Consider the following 18,139-nt stretch of genomic DNA (forward strand, 5'->3'; position numbering starts at 1 on the left):
TCGAGGCGCAATGATGTCAGAAATCGGGCAAGGAAGAGTTTTGCGCGAGGATAGCACTATGCTGGGACGTGTGGAATTGACTAATTTGTGTCATTTCAATAAGAAAACAGTTAATTATCTTATTAATAGAGGTTATATAAGAGAATCAATTGTAATTTATGTGGGGGGGGGTGCTTTCGGGGCCCCTAGGCTTCGGCCTAGTCAGCCTTAGGAATAATATGGCCCTGGGTGTGGGCAGACCCAATTTATTCTTTAAGGGTCATGTGAGTAGTACCCCTTTCCAGGTAGAGACTTAATCTAGTCAGTGCTTCTGGATTCTTTCTCAATGCAGAGGTGGAGGAGGAATAGAATTGCCAGCTTTTCAACCGGCCCCTGCTCCTCTGCCTCTAACAGCAGCTTGAGCTAAAGACAGCTAGCCAGTGATGCTAATGTTCACCTCGGTGCTGTGAAAATCCTTACCTGTCGTTATCTGTCAGTGGTGTATATATCAGCATTGTGGCTGCACAGGAAAATTCTGTTGAGGGCACAGGAGCAGGCCACAGTGTTTTTCTCCGATTCGCTGGGAACTGTAAGGTGGTGAATGGGGAAGTATCTCTTGGGTGAGTGGGAGGTTCGGTGAGCTAGGAAAAGAAGTGAGGTAAAGCTTAATTTTTTTAGATGGCCAGGAAAAAGGTGGTATCCCAAATTAGAGTATTTTAAGTTTTTCAGTGAAACCTAAAGAATGCTTTTCTGGAAGTAGATCTCAGAAGGATTCTAAGTAGTAGACCTGGGTCGAATCCACATTCACCCATTACCCGCATGTTTATCGGATATCTTCCGTTTGCTTCCAATCTGCGATTTTTTCCTCTTCGTTCACATTCCTGCTTCCAATCCGTCTTTCTCGCGCGTCCCTCCGGTCACACGGCCTCTCGAAAACCGCTTTTTTGGGCGGGACCTTTTTTCCCCGCCCATTTTTTTAAAAAAATTTTGAGCGCACTTTTCCGTTATTTCGATCTTGCCTTATAAAGAAACATCATTGAAGATAATGATGCCTCTCTTTCCCCCACTGACAGCACTGATGGCTCTCTCCCGTTTCTTTTTTGGAAATTTGGAAGCATGTGGGAAGCTTTCGTGGGCATTTCCTATGCAGGACAGTTCAGTGCCTGAATTTTACTGAAGTTTCACTTCCTTGGAGTGTCATTATTTCGATATTTCGTAATTTCGATATTACAGTAATATAATTTTTTTAAAAAAAACAGTTAAAAAGGAAGTTTTGCGAGTCCGTTCTGAGGATGGATTCACCCCAAAATGATTTTTCAAACTACCAGATTTGATTCAGAAACAGCATAATCAATAAATCCAATGCTATGAAGTCAAAAACAGTCTTTGCAGACTACGGAGCACTTGCAAGTTGAATCAGCCAATAGGAACTCTTGGAACGGCCGGAGAGACAGGAAGGGGGGTGGTTTTTAAAAAAACCACGTAAATTGCGCATTGGCCCGTTCACGGCCACCGTGAAACTCCCGTTGAAAACCTGTGACCACATATTCGGGAGAAATGCAAATGAAATGCGTCTGTTTAATGAGGTAATGTGACCGGCACTCGGGATTGCGTGGGGAATGCGGGGAACATGCGACTTAGAATGAGTAATGTGGATTTGACCCTGCTTCGAATGCTCTCTTGGTATTTTTACAGTCGTTTTTACCTGCTTTGGAATTAGCTTTCTGCTTCTGGGTGTCATTTATACAGAACTGGTTTTGTAAAAAAAATATATTCTTACTCCTAATAGCAGACTTGATGTCAAGAGCTTAGCAACTGGCAGCAAAATAGCCTCTCTCCCCAGACAAGGCTGAGGTTTCTACATGCACAAGGATTTCCCCAGGTATGCAGGAAAATATGGCTTTGCCCATTAAAAAGAAGAAAACCCCAAAGACCGCCTAGGAGGATTGAGTGTGCTCTGGGAAGCACAGAGTAGTGAGGGCACTCGAGGGTCGGAGAAAACAGGGAGGTAGGAAAATTGACCTGCTTTAAGCGTTAAGAGCTTCTAGTACCTTGGAGGAGGAAATTTACATCATGCGGACATTTCCCAGCGATTTATTCCTCTTACAATTCGTCACAGCCCCGAAATTGTGACTTTATAACGGTGTGTGCTAGTTTGAAGAGCTGCTGTTTAGGGGATATAAATATTATAAATAAATAATGCGCAAAGAGATGTTGGAAGTAGTATAGACACAAGCACTGATCCTGCCCTTTATCACATTGTGAGGAGACAAGATTTGCTGGAAAAGACAATAATGCTAGGAGAATAATAATAATATTTGATTTATATACCACCCTTCAGGACAACTTAATGCCCACTCAGAGCGGTTTACAAAGTATGCTATTATTATTCCCACAACAAAACACCCTGTGAGGTGGGTGGGGCTGAGAGAGCTCCAGAGAGCTGTGACTAGCCCAAGGTCTCCCAGCTGGCTTCAAGTGGAGGAGTGGGGAATCAAACCTGGCTCTCCAGATTAGAGTCCCACACTCTTAACCACTACACCAAACTGGCTGGAAGGCAGTGGAAGGCAGTAGGAAAAGAGGGAAACCCAAAATGAGACGGCCTCCAGTTTGCAAGATCTGAGCAAGACTGTTAATGATAGGATGTTTTGGATGTCGTTAATTCACAGGGTCACCACAAGTCAGAAGTGATTTAATGGCACATAACACACACACACACACACACACACACACACACACACACACACGGAAATCCTGGAGTAAGGAATCATGGGTACAATTTCAGCTGAGCCACAAAACTCAGTGGGTGATCTTGGACCAGTTGCTATCTCATGCCGCAACCTACTTTGCAGGGTTATTGTGTGGACAAAGTGAAAAGAAATGCGTTTATGCCTTCCCAGTCTCCTTGGAGGAAGGCAGAATAAAATTTCTGTTATTAATAATGATAAATAACTTTAGGTGGGTAGCCGTGTCGGTCTACAGTAGAACAGCAGGACTTGAGTCTAGCGGCACATCAGAGACAAGAAGATTTTCAGGATATAAGCTTTTGAGAGTCAGATATCTGAAGAAGGGAGCTCTGACTGTCAAAAGCTTATACCTTGAAAACCTTGTTTGTCTCTGAAGCGCCCCTGGATTCAAATCCAACAATAAAAAATGTTTATCTTGGCACACCCTTGCCATTTCATACAGACGGCAGCAATTGCTACTTCACCTTTAACCTTTTTTGGCTCTCGTATACATTTCCCCATCATCATCTTTAGCAATGTCGACATAGCTTGACATAATGTCTCTTTCCTGGCTTGCCTATGGAACCCCTGTTTGCAGTGCCTGCTCACAAGCCCCGTTCACCCATAAATATCTTGGGTTACCAATTTTCTTCCCCATGCCTGGCTTTTGAGCCTTCAGGCTGACATGGCAAAGTTTCTGCATCTCTAATTGCTGCTAAAGGCACAGGAGCAGGGCTGGTAGAAAAAGGCACCACGCCTTTATGGGCTGCAGCTCTGTTAGGAAGGCATTCTTGACCCTCTTTTAAGCTTGTCTCCTGTTGGCCAGTTACTGCTTGTGGCCACCAGAGGGCTCATTAATGCAAAGTTTGCAATCAGAGGAGCCTTTCCAGATTACCAGCAAATAATCTGTATAGGGTAAGCGTTATTTTTTTAGTGAATTGTTTATTCCAATGATAGAACTTTTCAGAGGGTCACTTTTGAGGTGTCCATTTAAGGTCATTGCTTAGACCTCTTTGGTTGAAGACAGCGGAGTTGAGAAGAATGACTCCAAAACTGTGAGGTTCATTGGGTCACCACCTGCTTTCACCCACCCTGCTCTTGTGTCTTTGGTAGCAGCCCAATCTGCAGGCGTTAGACAAGTGAACCTTGGGAAAGCCTCGTAATAAGCAAATCAGAATTGCCTGTGGGATCAAGCCAAGGGTCCATGAATACATGAAACTGCCTTATCCTGAGTCAAGCCATCCGTCTATCTAAGTCAGCATTGTCTACTCTGACTGGCAGCAACTCCCCAATATCTCAGGTAAAGGTCTTTCATCTCATGTATTACCTGATCCTTTTTTTAATAAAAACTGGGGACCCCCAGAATTGAACCTGGGGTGCAAACCAGGTGCTCTACTGCTCAGCCAGTACTCTGCCCTACTGGCCATCTCGTCCCACATCCCGTGTTCCACACTGGCTGACCAGTTAGCTTACAAGCAAAAGAGAAAGGCACTTACTAGTATGGTGTATTGGTTAGTGTGCTGGACTAGGATCCAGGAGAAACGAGTTTGGATCCCCATTCTGCCATGAAACTTGCGGAGGTGTTGTGAGGGGAACCGTGTGTACCACTCTGACTTCCTCGAAGGAAGAGCCAGGTGAAAATGGACCAGACAGCTAGTTTGCCCCCAGCAACCGGTATTCTGACAGGTACTTTGTCTCAGGCCTAATAGCCACTTGTGGGCCTCTCTTTTTCTCATTTTTAAAGTCCAAGCCCATCACCGTATCTTGTTGCAACAGATCCTTTGCCTTGAATTTTACATGTCAGGTTGCTGTTCGAAGCATACAACTTTCTGAGGTGAGGTGGGTGAAAACCGAAGCGAGAACCTTCTTGATCTGCCCCGATTATTGTGGCACTCCGTTCCCTGAGAGATTTGTCTTCCACAGTGTGAAGACTTTGTTTGCTTGCTTGTTTGATCTAGCATTCCCCCGGTGATTTCTCCTTTCTGCCCTATGTATGAGTGGTTTGTTTCTATGTGCTGAAATATAATAGTAATAGTAATAATAGTAATAAATTTATATACTGCCCTTCAGAACAACTTAACACCCAGAGTGCTTTACAAAGTGTGTTATTATTATCCTCACGACAATCACCCTGTGAGGTGGGTGAGGCTGAGAGAGCTCTGAGAAGCTGTGACCGACCGAAGGGCACCCAGCTGGTTTCAAGCAGAGGAGTGGGGAATCAAACCTGGCTCACCAGATTAGAGTCCTGCTGCTCCTAACCACTATGCCAAACTAGGTGGTACTTCGGTTTTAATTGGTTTTATGACATGTTTTATAATGGCTTGCTTTTAGTTGTCAGCCATCTTGGTGGCCATGATTGAGCAGAAAGGCAGGATAAAAATAATTGTAAAGAAATAAGTCTGGGATGGAAAGATAACAGCCCTGCCCAGCTTCTCTCTAGGCGGACATGCTCCGGGAGTGCAAATATGCTGAAATACTTCCTGGGCTGAGTGCCAGAGAAGATGGCCACTCTCTAGAACATTGGTGTCCTTTGACAAAGCCCAGGGTTTCGATGGATGCCGTGTACCTCCTGTGGGGGATTAGGCCTCACCCTGTGGGCCTCATAGTATGTTTTGTCATTGACTCGGAGCAGATAATCTTTCTGGCTTTGTTCTCTGTGGGAAGAGGCGCTGACTCAGGCTTTTGAGAGAGGGTGTTGGTGGTCTGTAGCCAGCACCCTCATCCTGCTTTGATACTTAGCGACTGCCTGCCAGTAGTTTGGAACAGGGAGCCTCAAGAGATTGGCAGTGGTTGTCGCAGTGTACCCAAAAAACACTTAGTCTGCCTGATCAGATGTTTCTTCTCAGCATGTAGCTGCAGGATTGAATCACGTTTTTCATCTGCCAGTGAGATAGCACCCTCGAGACCCTCGCGGACATTCAGTTCAGACATCTCAGAAAACCTGGATTTAATTAAACTTGTGATTGTCTGAACACAGGCCACTCCTCAAACTACAGTTAGTTCTGAAAAGATGCTTTTGTCGGCTTTGTTAGTCTTAAATGTGTGATGTGCAAACACAGACATTAGGCTTAACCTCGGCTTGTTTCGTAGCTCCAGCCTTAGTGGCTGTGAAGCAAAGGAGACGACACCAGCATTTGTCGAGGCAAACCAAGATTTGAACGATCATCTGTAAGTTGAATCCTTGTTTTGCAGTTTAAGAAAAACCGAGGTTTAGTGTTTGGCTGAAAAGAGACAAATCGACTATGTGTCTGTGATAGATGGATGGGCAAAGGTCTGGCCCCTTTCTGTCAGTCACCAGTCCCTCGTATGCCTGTCTGTTCGCATCTGTGTTTATCTGTGCACATCCGTGTTTGTCTTTGCGCGTGTGCCCAAAGCAGCTAACAGTCAACAAAGACCCATGAAGATGGAGCGCTGGAGGAGCCAGAACAGGGAAGGAGAGGGGAAAAATTGCTAAATTGTCAGTTTGGGAACAGGTAAGATTATATCTCCAGGGAGCAAGACTGGAGGGTTCCTATCACAGGAGTCTATATAGGCCTCAGAGCCTGGCTTTTAGGGTAAGCTAAGCCAAGCTTCAGGTGAAAGCTGGCTAAAGAACTGAAATTTCCAGAAGGAACTCACACTTATACTGTGGGATTCCTAAAGTTGCCGCAGTTTCCTCAGGAATAAAAGCTTGGCTAATAACTATTCTCTGCATTCAGGAATTGACAGCTGAAATATTATAGTTTCAGGTAGATAGCCATGTTGGTATGCAGTAGAGGAACAAGATTTGAGTTCGGTTAGCACCTTAAAGACAAGAATTCCAGGGTGTAAGCTTTTGAGGAAATATTTGTATCTGATGAAGGGTGTTTTGACTCTCGAAAGCATATACCCTGGAAATCTTGTTCGTCTTTAAGGTGCTAACCGGACTCAAATTTTTTATGGCCAAATGAGCCCAGCGAATGCTGTGTATTGTACTTGTATATAGTTTCAGGCCTTTACACAACCTTATTCTAGTCACGAAAGTTAATTCTTTTTTTCTCTTTACCATGTGCGTCGTCTGAAATTTAGAAGCTACTTGGGTCAAATCTGTCACAGAGAGGTTGGGATAGAGACCACAATGGTCAAACTTAGCATCGCACTACCTCTGTGCCAGTGATTCTCTTAGTAGCTCGGGAACCACAGCCACAAGTGGCTTTCACTTGACATCTGTGGCTCTTCTGGACACTGTTCCCCAATATGGTTCCTGAAGCATGTGGTAGGTCAGTGACCAAGGGTGTTGCCCAGTGGGACTCAAAAGGGACAGGTGATTCCCACCTCGCAACAGCCATTGCTAGAAGAACAGGTATGCTGCCAGCTTCCCTGAGGTGCAGGCCTCATGCCCAGAGTAGAAGTAAATGTGGCTCTTTTGGTTGATGGTAACTGTGAATGTGGCTCCTTGCAAGTTGCAGAATGAGTGAGTACTGCTGCTCTGTTTGAACCTTGTATAAAACCCCAGCCTTCACAGTGCCTCAGAAAACTAACTAACCCAGAATCCTTTGCAATGTGCAGAAATTCCATGATGTTGAAAGAAAGGGGCCGTTTCCACACAGCTTACGTTCTTCCGAAAACTTCAGAAAAACAGCGTCTTTGCGCGCGAAATCGCGCGAGAAGACGCTGTTATCGCGTGAAATTGCACAAGAAGACACTGTTATCGCGAAAGACAGCGTCCTTTCGCACGATTTCGCGCGATAACAGCGTGTTAAGATGCTGGCTTTCGGAAGTTTTCGGAAGAAGGTAAGCCGTGTGGAAACGGCCGTTCGTTGAAGACACAAAGGGGTAACCATGTTACAGCAAAGCATAAAAATACTCTTGCGGTACCTTACAGACAGGTTAAACCTAGCATTTGATAAAGGAGGTTGTACTGTGTTAAAATTTGTAATAAATCTCTTTCTTTCTGGAGTGCCACAATTCTCCTTGATTTTGTTTCCCTGAGGGTAGGACATCTTGAAAAGCCAGTGATGCGGGTTATGAAGGAGGCCTCCTATCAACTAAGGTGATTTAGTAAAGTTGTGCTTGTTGATGCAGTCATAAAATGTAGTTTCTGTGTTGCTTAAAGGTTTACGAGAAGATAAGTGCTCAGGGGTTGCTTGCAACACAGGGCAAGTACATCAAGATCGCTTGCGCATGGATGTACACCACTGGTAGCGCAGTCATTGTGCATGGTGCTTTAACTAGTGACAAGACGGCAGGAGTCTCTGTCCTGAGGGGCTTGCGCTCTAAATTTAGACATGGGGGAGGCTGCAAACAAAGAGATGTACGATGGAAGGATGGATCAGTATGGGAAGAATATATGTACACCTTTTTGCTCATTGCTTAATGACATTTAAGTCAATCTAAATTGTCTCGGAGCAATGTGCTTAAATTCTGCCTTTGTGTACTTAGAGAAAGGTCAGTATATCTGGTTTGCATGGCAAAGCCCCCTGTTTTACATGAATGTTCCGTGTCATCTTTTGCATGTCAAAGCACCTGCTTTGCATGGCAGACGATCACAGGTTCATTTCCTGGCACTGCCAGTTAAAAGATCTTAGGAAACAAGTGTTGGAAAAAGCCTTTCTTGGCCAGAAAGCAGCTGTCAATCAAAGTAGATGGTACAGAGTTAAATAGATCCGTAGTCTGACTCTACATAAGGCAGTTGCCCAACCCATCGGGACCTTCAAGTGGATTGCCAGCCTATATAGAGCCTTCAGGGGAGGGGAGGTGTTCTGTTTTATGGAAAGGCCTGTGGTTTCTGTGCATGTGCAGAGAAAAAGGGAGTTACACTGCCTGCGTCTCTTTGCACGCATGTTAAGGAGCAGCGGAAGGGCCGGCTCCAGCATCACTGGCGCCTGAGGTAGCTTAAGGCTGCTGCTGTGTGCACGTGCCGGACTGCGTAATGACATCACTGCATGTGACGTCATCACGCAGGGCTGGTGCACGCGTGGGGGGGGGCCTTCCAGCTAGAACCTTTCTCTATGGTATACTTTATACTCGCAAGGAGGGTTTTAAAAAAATTTTTAATGACTGGGGCATTCAAAAATGGTATTCCTCTCTTTCCACCCTGCAACCTGAAGTGCAGGACGGTACTATCTCATTCTCCTACATGTGCATTTAGATTCAATAAGTGATGTTTGAAGATAGTATTGCGTAGTGGTTAGATCATCTAATCTGGCATCCTGCTGTCCACAGTGGCCAGTCAGATTCACCCACGTAACCCCTAAAGGCTCTCATAGGGTTGCCAGGTCCCTATATCCTCCCAGTAGGAGGTGGCAACCTGGCACGTACCCTTCACGCCCGTGCACTCCCAGCGCTTGCATGATTATGTCTCTTCCAGGAAGTGATGTCATTACACCAGCCATAGGCGTGCACCCATATTTTGCGTGGGATTAATTCTGGCCCATTTAGGGTCAAAACTGGCCCCAGTGAAGCGGAGGAGCATGCCTGCATCCTGCGCCATGACATCACTTCAGGAAGTGATGTTGATACACTCCATCAGGAGCACACCGGGTGCACGCTTTCCTAGTTTGCCTTCCAGTGGCGGGCGATCTTTGGGAGGCTTGCCACCTCCTGCCTATCACCAGTGATTGGCGGGCAATGGGGCAAACCCCTGGGAGATTGCCCTTCACTGGCGAGCAACTGGGAAGCCTAGGCTCCCCTGTTCTCTCTATTTTTTCCCCCGGGTTTTCAGAGATACTCTACTTTGATCCATCATTGTGTTGTTTACTTTAACCTTCTGTTTGCTTTAATACCTGCAAAGACAACCGCTGGAGATATCTCCGGCTCCCACCCTTTTCTGTTCCTCAGCCTAGCCACAGTGTTTTGTTTTTCTGTTTTGACACAGAACAATCAGATTTTAACAGCTTTTGTTCCAAGCATGTTTCATCCCAGCCACTCCCTTTAGCCACATTGAGGCTTAGGTGATGCCTCTGACTCCCAGAATCCTTAGCAGCACTGCGGTGTGACAACTCTAGTCAGCTCCCATTGGTGCAAAGCTTAAACAGGGGCTGAGTTTCATGGCAACACTTCCTGCTCCTTCTGGGGGAGCCTTTCAGAACGTCAAAGGAAAGAACCGGTGGCTTCTGGCTGGATCTTCTCACATTCTCTTCCTCTCGTTGCAGGATCCATGGCCTCCACCGTACCACCCAATTTCTCCTGGGTAGCCCCCGGACGACTTGCGGGGCTGGCCATGCCACGGCTCCCTGCCCATTATCAGTACATGTATGAACATGGCATACGGCATCTGGTGTCGCTCACAGAGCGCAGCCCGCCTTACCACGACACATGCCCCGGTATCCAGGTGCACCGCATGCGCATTGCAGACTTCTGCCCTCCGTCGACTGAGCAGATTCAACGCTTCTTGCAGCTCGTCGACGATGCCAATGCCAAGGGAGAGGTAAGATCTATTCTGTATTGAGCGTGCATGTCCTGCGGTGGGCTGGCATGTGTTTCACATGCTCAGTCGTACCTCTGTTACTCAGGGCCTGTCTCTGTTTTTCTGTCCCTCTTTTTATTGGAGTGAGCTGTGAGAGAGTCTTTCCTCCAGAAATTAAGTCTCTGGAGTTGTACATATTGGAAGGCTTTATCTAGTCTCTAGTACGCCTGTGCATTAATTCAGATGTATGAACCTTAAGGCACCATCTGTTTTTCATGTTTTTATCCTGCCCTCTCTCCAAGGAGCTCAGGGTAACATACATCCTTTTCCCCATTTTCCCAACAGCCCTGTGAAATAGGTTAGGCTAGGACTGGCCCAAAGTCACCCGTGAGCTTCCGGGCAGAGTTGAGATTTGAACCTGGTTCTCTGCATTGGAAATCCAACCATTATTCTCCAGTTTATAACCTGCCACTTCACATGTTACAACTGGCAAGTTTCATTTTGAATTGTCTGAAACCTCCTATAGGACAATTTTTGTTTTCCTAGCCTATCTTTAACGGACATAACTAAAACTCTCTTGGCTTTCAGACAGGTATTGTTACGGAGTTAAATAACACAGTGTACAGCTATGGAAGAAGAATTTGGCAGTGTGTGACGGGGTTGGAATTCAAGAAGCGATCTTTACCATTAGAATTGGAATGTTCAGAAATAAACCCAAGGGTTCCGATGTATTGTCGAAGGCTTTCACGGCCGGAGAACGATGGTTGTTGTGGGTTTTCCGGGCTGCATGGCCGTGGTCTTGCCGTTGTAGTTCCTGATGTTTCGCCAGCAGCTGTGGCTGGCATCTTCAGAGGTGTAGCAGCAAAAGACAGAGATCTCTCAGTGTCACAGGTGACACTGAGAGATCTCTGTCTTTTGGTGCTACACCTCTGCTACACCTCTGTCTTTTTGGTGCTACAGCCCGGAAAACCCACAACAACCAAGGGTTCCCCTTCATTTTTGCCCATGAAAATTTGAAAGGCATGGAGTGAATATCAGGGCTACCAACTGGTAGCTGTTGTGAGCCGACAATGAGCCCAAACATCTTTGCCCGTTTCCGCCCCCCCCCTTCTATCAAGAATCTGACTTATTGAATTGAAACTGAGGGGAAGCTGTTTGTGGTAGGAACTGGTGGAGAGCAACTTTCTTTGCTAAGTGCCCCCAAAGTAGTATTTCTGTCTTTGCTTGTGAGCTTCCCAGGGCATGTAAAAAGGATAGCAGCTCCTGGTATGAGCTGGCTGCCTCTTGAGATCCCTTTTGGAAGTACTTTTCCATGTGCCACCACTTTATGAAATGAGATAGGTGACCATGGCCGTTTCCATACGTCTTCTCCCCCTCCCGAAAAATGGCGCAAAACTTATGGAACGACGCGCCTTCATGGTGCGATTTCCCGGCATGACTTTGCTTCATGGTGCAATGACGTCAGAAAATGCACAACAAAGCGAATTCATGATGGAAAATCGCACTATGAAGGCGTGCCGTTCTGTAAGTTTTGTGCCATTTTTTGCAAGAGGGGGGATGTGTGGAAACGGCCCATGAAAGACAGGGTCTTTTCATCGTTGGCACCTTGACTCCTCACAGTCATCTACCTGATCACTGATGTTTTAGCACCAGTTAAAGCCCTCCCTTTTTGTTTTTTTACCCAGGCCCTTCTTCTGGAGATGTTTGTTCTTTGTAACCCCACATCCAAGTTTTTTATTTATACCCTGCTCTCTCACCAATGGGGACCCAAGGTGGCGTGCATCATTCTCCTTTCCTCCATTTTATCCTCACAACAACCCTGTGAGGTAGGCTAGGCTGAGTGTGTGTAACTGGCCCGCGATCACCCAGCAAGCTTCCATGGTAGAGCAGGGATTCGAACCTGGGTCTCCCAGATCCTAGCCCGACACTCTAACCCGTATACCATTATGGCTCTAATTTTTCCTTCCCTGTCAGCCATGTTTTGATAAGTGGCCCTGCTCTCAGTTTTTACTCTGCAACTTGATTGGTAGCATTGGGCCCACCTTCAGTTTCCCAGTGGGATAAGTGCCAAGTGGGAGGGAAGGAGGCGGGAATTTTTCAGCCAGAGAGGAAATTGAGGGAAGAGGGCTGCCAGCTTCAAACTACTAGCCGAGTGTTTTTTTTTCCTTTCTCCTGCTGCCGATATTTAGAACCTGGACGTAGCCAGAGGTACAAGTCAAAGCCTCTTAGCCTGTGGCCTTGGCCAGTCAGGTAGCCCTGGTGGATTTTGGTTTTCGGCTTGGTTTTTAATCCTGTATTTGTAAATTTGTTTAAAGGGTTTTTTAAGCCACTTAAGGTCCCCACAGGGAAGAAAATCAGGATAAAAATATCCTAAATAACAGGAAGATCGTGAGGGGGCAGAGACTTGCCAAAACAGTAGCCGGGGACCCTGTGACATCATTTCCAGCTGCATAACCGGATTGGACATCACCACACCACAGGGCACTCTAGGATTTCCCCACAACTCTTTTGAGGGAATTCTCGCCCCTTCCACAATATACTGATGTGATAACACTGTTAGAAGTGTTATCACATCACTTCTCCCTCTGCCCTATCAAGCTGCAGCAGCGGACAGGGTTGCCAGCTCCAGGTTGAGAAATTTCTGGAAATTTGGGGTGTGGAGCCTGGAGAGGGCAGGGTTTGGGGATAGAAGAGACCTCAGCATGCATTATGCCATGGAGTCCACCCTCCAAAGCAGCCATTTTCTCCAGAGGAACTGATCTCTACGGCTGGAGATTATTTGTAATTCTAGGAGATCTCCAACCAGCACCGGGAGGCTGGCAACCCAAGCAGAGGGACAGAGGCTGAGGGCAGGAAGCTGCCCTCCAAACCAGGCAACCTGGCTGCCCTACGCAATAGAAAAGAAAGCGAGCCCACAGAGTTTCTGAGGTGATTTTTCATCTCCTGGAGGGAGGCACGGCGGAAGGGAGTGGAGCAGTGTTTCTTTTGTGCTCCTTTTAGGCCCGCCAGCTCTGAGAGCTCACTCCAGTGTAGCAGCAATTGGGGTAAAAGAAGGAAGCCAGGATTGGAAGGAGAAGAGTAAAAGGACATTTGCGGGGTGAGAGGAAGGCCTTGTTGGGCAGGGAAAGAAGGTAGCTGTGATGGAGGGGGCCTGTGAACACCCTGGGACCCAGAGCCCATAAAAATGCGCAGCCTTCTCATTCAGAGGGGCAATGGAGAACTTCAGCATTTGGAACCAAAAGTCGATCACATTCAGAATTCTGTTTCCAAATTAAACATTTTTAGTTATGTGTGGTATTTATAACACACCCTATCCTATAGGCCCAGGGCCGCTTATAGCAACCTCATTAAGAATGTCTCTGGGATCCTCACAAGCAATGCAGGGAGCAGCCAGCCTTTCCTCTGTTGTTTGTCCCAGGACCTGGTATTCAGAGGTATACTGCCTCTGTACGTGGAGGTTCCATTTGGCTATCCTTTGTTTAATCCTTTCGGGAAAAGTCCAGGCTATTGACTTTGCCTGCACCTTGAGGTAGTGTGAGTTCCACAAGATGAACGTGCCTTTTGTGAAGCAGGATTTTGTATGTTACAAGAGAAGGACAACCACAAGGGGGGGGGTTTAAAACTCGATATCCTCCAGCATTTTACGAAAGAAAATAGGGACGTGCTTGCAATTTTCCTATTCTCATAGCCAGGAACACTGCCTCGTTTCCCCACCCCCCGTTAGACATCGCCGAAGGCTTTTTACCGCCTGCTGCGTGCAGTATTCATTTACTCTGCAATAACCTGCCTTCCACTGATTAAAAAGCCCAAAGGGGGTTTGTTCTTTTAGTTAAAGTTATCCTAGAAAACATACTTTTCCTACAGTATCAGCACTTCAAAATGAACTTCATTCACATGTGAAATGGCGAGCTGTGCACCCCACGGTGCTCTAGCGATCATGCGCTATCGGTTTCTGTGCATGTCCTCAAGGGACAAGATACATCCAGACCCTGATCCAAGGTTTAAGCCATACAAGATGTGATGGCATTCTTGTGTGCAACACCTGTGCACCTGGCCATCGCTATAGAATCATGGGGTTGGAAGGGACATCCAGGGTCATCTAGTCCAACACCCTGACTAATGCAGGAAATTCACAAATACCTGCCCCCCCACCCACCCACACACACACTCAGTGACCCTTACTCCATGCCCAGAAGATGACCAAACACTGTCAGGATCCCTAACCGAACTGGCCTGGGGAAAATTGCTTCCTGACCCCAAAGTGGCGATCGTACTTACCCTGGGCATATAAGAACGGGTCATGAGAACTAAACACTGGTGTGACCCTTCCTGCCTTTCCTCTCATGATCTGCCTAGGGTCATAGAATCAGCATTGCTGTCAGATGGCCATCTAGCCTCTGCTTAAAAACCTCCAAAGAAGGGCCGTTTCCACACTACTTAACTTCATCCGGAACGTCGCGAAAAAAACGCGGAAGATAGTGTCTTCTCGCGCGAGAAGACGCTATCTTCCGCAGTTTTTTTCGTGACGTTCCACAGCATTCCAGATGAAGGTGAGTAGTGTGCAAACGGCAAAGGAGAGCCCACTACCTCCCGAGGAAACCTGTTCCACTGAGGGACCGCTCTAACTGTCAGGAAGTTCTTCCTAATATTTAGCCAAAAACTCTTTTAATTTCAACCCGTTGGTTCTGGTCTGACCTTCTGGGGCAGTGAAAAGCAACTCCATGCCATCCTCTATATGACAGCCCTTCAAGTACCACCATTTCCTTGACCTGAAATAGCTCCAAGGAGCTGCTGTTTGCCCCAATAAGAAAATGTAAGGTTTTTTTTTTTTCAGCGGGGCAAATAATGGCTTCCCTGAGGCGGCGTCAGGTCAGGAAAATGGCACGGAGAGGAAGGCTTAAGCCAGGGTTAAGCAACTCCAAGCTGACAGCAGCACCCCAGACCATTTTGCTTGATATCCAAGGCCAGATCTCTACCCAAGAACCTAACAGCAGTGCTGGGGACAGTGCGGCAGAAGAAGGCAACAACTGGGCTTATGCCCATCATCGCCTCCGGGTCCTGTTCTGCCATTAGCCATGTCCAAAGAGAACCCCTGCAGTGCTGGCAAGGCCTATGGACCTTGGCTTGCTCCAAGTGGCCCAATGCAGTCCTTACCCCCCCCCCCCACACACACACACACATCCCCACTTTGTTTGCCAGGACACCTGCATCTTCACAGGAAGATGATGGACATGTTTTTGGCTCAAGTTTGCCTACCTCTGGCTTAAGCCCCCTCTCCTTGCATGCTTCTGAATCCTTCCTCCATGCCCCTGGGCACTGAGTGCCAAGCACAGAAGTCACTGTGCATCTCTGACCATCAGGACTGGGATGGTCCTAACTGGGAAGCAAGGAAAATATAATGTGTGGTTATGCCCTGCGCATTTAGAATACCCACACTCTGTTGCTGGAGTGGCCTGAACTGGATGGCCCAGGCTAGCCCTATCTTGTCAGATCTTAAAAGCTAAGCAGGGTCGGCCCTGGTTAGTAATTGGATGGGAGACCCCCAAGCAAGTCTAGGGTTACTGTGCAGAGGCACACAATGGTAAACCACCTCTGTTTATTGTCGAAGGCTTTCACAGTCAGAGGACGTTGGTTGTTGTAGATTTTCCAGGCTGAATGGCCGTAGTCTTGGCATTGTAGTTCCTGACGTTTCACCAGAAGCTGTGATGGGCATCTTCAGAGATGTAGCACCGAAAGACAGAGATCTCTCAGTGTCAATGTGTGGAGCCCTGCAGATAAGATTAGCATATCAACCACCAATCCATATGCAAAAAAACCTCCTCAGGTTACAGTGAAGCTTCTCCCCATTAGCATTCCACACCCTGGGAAACTCTTACAGGATGACTCAGCCCAAACCCCCCTTCATGAGTAGATATAAATGACCTGCCAACATCTTTTCCACACTGTGACACTGAGAGATCTCTGTCTTTTGGTGCTACACCTCTGAAGATGCCAGCCACAGCTGCTGGTGAAACGTCAGGAACTACAATGCCAAGACCACGGCCATACAGCCCGGAAAATCTACAGCAACCAACCACCTCTGTTTGTCTCTTGCCTTGAAAACCCCAGCAGGGATCACCGTAAATGGGCTGCAACTTTTCGGCACTTTCTACCACCATTGTTGGAATAAAAACCTTCCCACTCAGAATAGATGGAACTCCTAGGAGAGAAGACTCCCTCCCTTCTCTTGTACACATAATGAGTACAATGCTTGCTAAATTAGTAAGGTTGGGTGAGAGGGAAGCCCAGACTCTGCCTCTGTCTGTGGTCCTCTCCCTCCATAGTTGACCACATGCATCCCAGTGATTGTCCCCTAATATTTTGAGACCCAACTACCACCCACACACCCCCAGCCCAGAGGCATTGTCTGGCCCTGGTCCCCAAACGTTGTGCTACATTTTTCCTTCCCTCTTAGGCAGTGGCGGTGCATTGCCTGCTGGGATTTGGCCGGACCGGAACCATGCTGGCTTGTTACCTTGTGAAGACCCAGAAGATCACCGGCGTCGACGCCATTCACAAAATCCGTGAGATACGTCCCGGCTCCATCGAGACATCCGACCAGGAGAAAGCCGTTGTCCAGTTCCACCACCGTATCAAATAGCCATCTGCCTTTGGGGCAAGGGGGACTGCTTGGCTGTTGAGACAATTCCAGTGGACAGCATTAAGGAACGAGACTGACTTTCTAAATTCTCCCCCATTACCGGGGAAGGACTTCCTGGATGTCAGGAGAGCTAAAATAATTGGGAGGGGGGGGGGGACCTGATTTGGGATTCTTTAGGATGGGAGGAGGCTGGAAACTGTGGCTGGAATCGAGGGGGGATCCCTGGCACAAGATTGGGGTGCAAGATTACCTTTTCCAAGATCACTCAATAGAATGTGTGGGCTGCACACAACAAGATTTCCCTTCCTTGCCTAGAGAAATGGGTGCTGTACGGGGTTGGAGGCTGCTTTCATACAGGGGTCGGGCAGTCCTTATCTGTTTCTTGTGATGGCCCTCTCGTCAATCTTTTGACAAGTGGAGACCTCATTTGCTGTCCAGGGATTAAAAGAGATCGTGTTGGTGGTTTCTAAATGGGACAGGCTGCAACTGATAGTCTTCGTTCCGCTAAAGGAGAGGAAGCCGCTCTGATCATTTATAGATGAGCTATACCCACACCATACATCACAGTATTTTGTACTCTGGCTGGCTGTGGGACTCCAGGGTCTCCTGCAAAGAAAGGTCTTTCCTTTTCCACTGAATACATAAAGCTGCCTTATACTGAATCAGAGTTTTAGTATTCGCATCCTCGAACGGACAGCAGCTCTCAAAGGTCTCAGACGGAGATCTTTTCCATCGCCGACAACTTGCTTCTCTTACTGGAGATGCTAAGAACTGAACCTTCTTACAGGCAAAGCAAATGCCCTGCCTCTGAGCCACAACCTACCTGACATTTTTTAAAGTGGGCTTGCTGGGAATTGAACCCGAGTCCTGCTCTGTGCAAGTATGACTGAATCGCACTTTTTTCTCTGGGGTGACTTACTGCCGTCATGTCTACTGCACGGAGATAGCCGCTTTTGCTCAGTTGCTGAAGCCGAGCTGCGAACTAGAAAGTCCTGCATTCAAATTTCACCCCCTCTGCAATTCCACTTAGGTAACTTTAGCAGCTCTTCATACATACCTAGGTAAAGGTAAAGGTAGTCCCCTTGCAAGCACCGAGTCATTACTGACCCATGGGGGACGACGTTTTCTTGGCAGACTTTTTGTTATGGGGTGGTTTGCCATTGCCTTCCCCAGTCATCTACACTTTACCCCCAGGAAACTGGGTACTCATTTTACCGACCTCGTAAGGATGGAAGGTTGAGTCAACCTTGAGCCGGCTATCTGAACCCAGCTTCCACCAGGATCGAACTCAGGTCGTGAGCAGAGCTTGGGCTGCAGTACTGCCGTTTACCACTCTGCGCCACTGGGCTCCCTTCATACATACCTATGATTGATTAATTGTGGCATTAATACATCCTCTCTCTCTCTCTCTCTCTCTCTCCCCCCCCC

At 47.2% G+C, this 18,139-nt stretch overlaps 1 protein-coding gene across 4 annotated transcripts in view; it reads left to right on the top strand.

Moving 5' to 3' along the window:
• DUSP23 (dual specificity phosphatase 23) overlaps window positions 1–17,373 on the top strand; it is a 50,791-nt gene extending 33,418 nt beyond the window's left edge. For 3 of the 4 annotated variants that reach the window (XM_054993722.1, XM_054993736.1, XM_054993714.1), the window contains exons 2-3: window positions 9,818–10,092; window positions 16,526–17,373. In XM_054993722.1, coding sequence (XP_054849697.1) covers window positions 9,823–10,092; window positions 16,526–16,711 — 456 coding nt within the window. In that variant the 5' untranslated portion in view covers window positions 9,818–9,822 and the 3' untranslated portion in view covers window positions 16,712–17,373. Of the gene's footprint in view, window positions 1–1,477; window positions 1,566–9,817; window positions 10,093–16,525 lie in introns of those variants that run through there. The other variant, XM_054993729.1, reaches the window with a different exon arrangement.
• The last annotated feature ends 766 nt before the right edge of the window (window positions 17,374–18,139 follow it).

The sequence above is a fragment of the Eublepharis macularius genome, chromosome 1 (assembly GCF_028583425.1).
Source record: "Eublepharis macularius isolate TG4126 chromosome 1, MPM_Emac_v1.0, whole genome shotgun sequence".
In the NCBI taxonomy this organism is placed as follows: domain Eukaryota; kingdom Metazoa; phylum Chordata; class Lepidosauria; order Squamata; family Eublepharidae; genus Eublepharis; species Eublepharis macularius.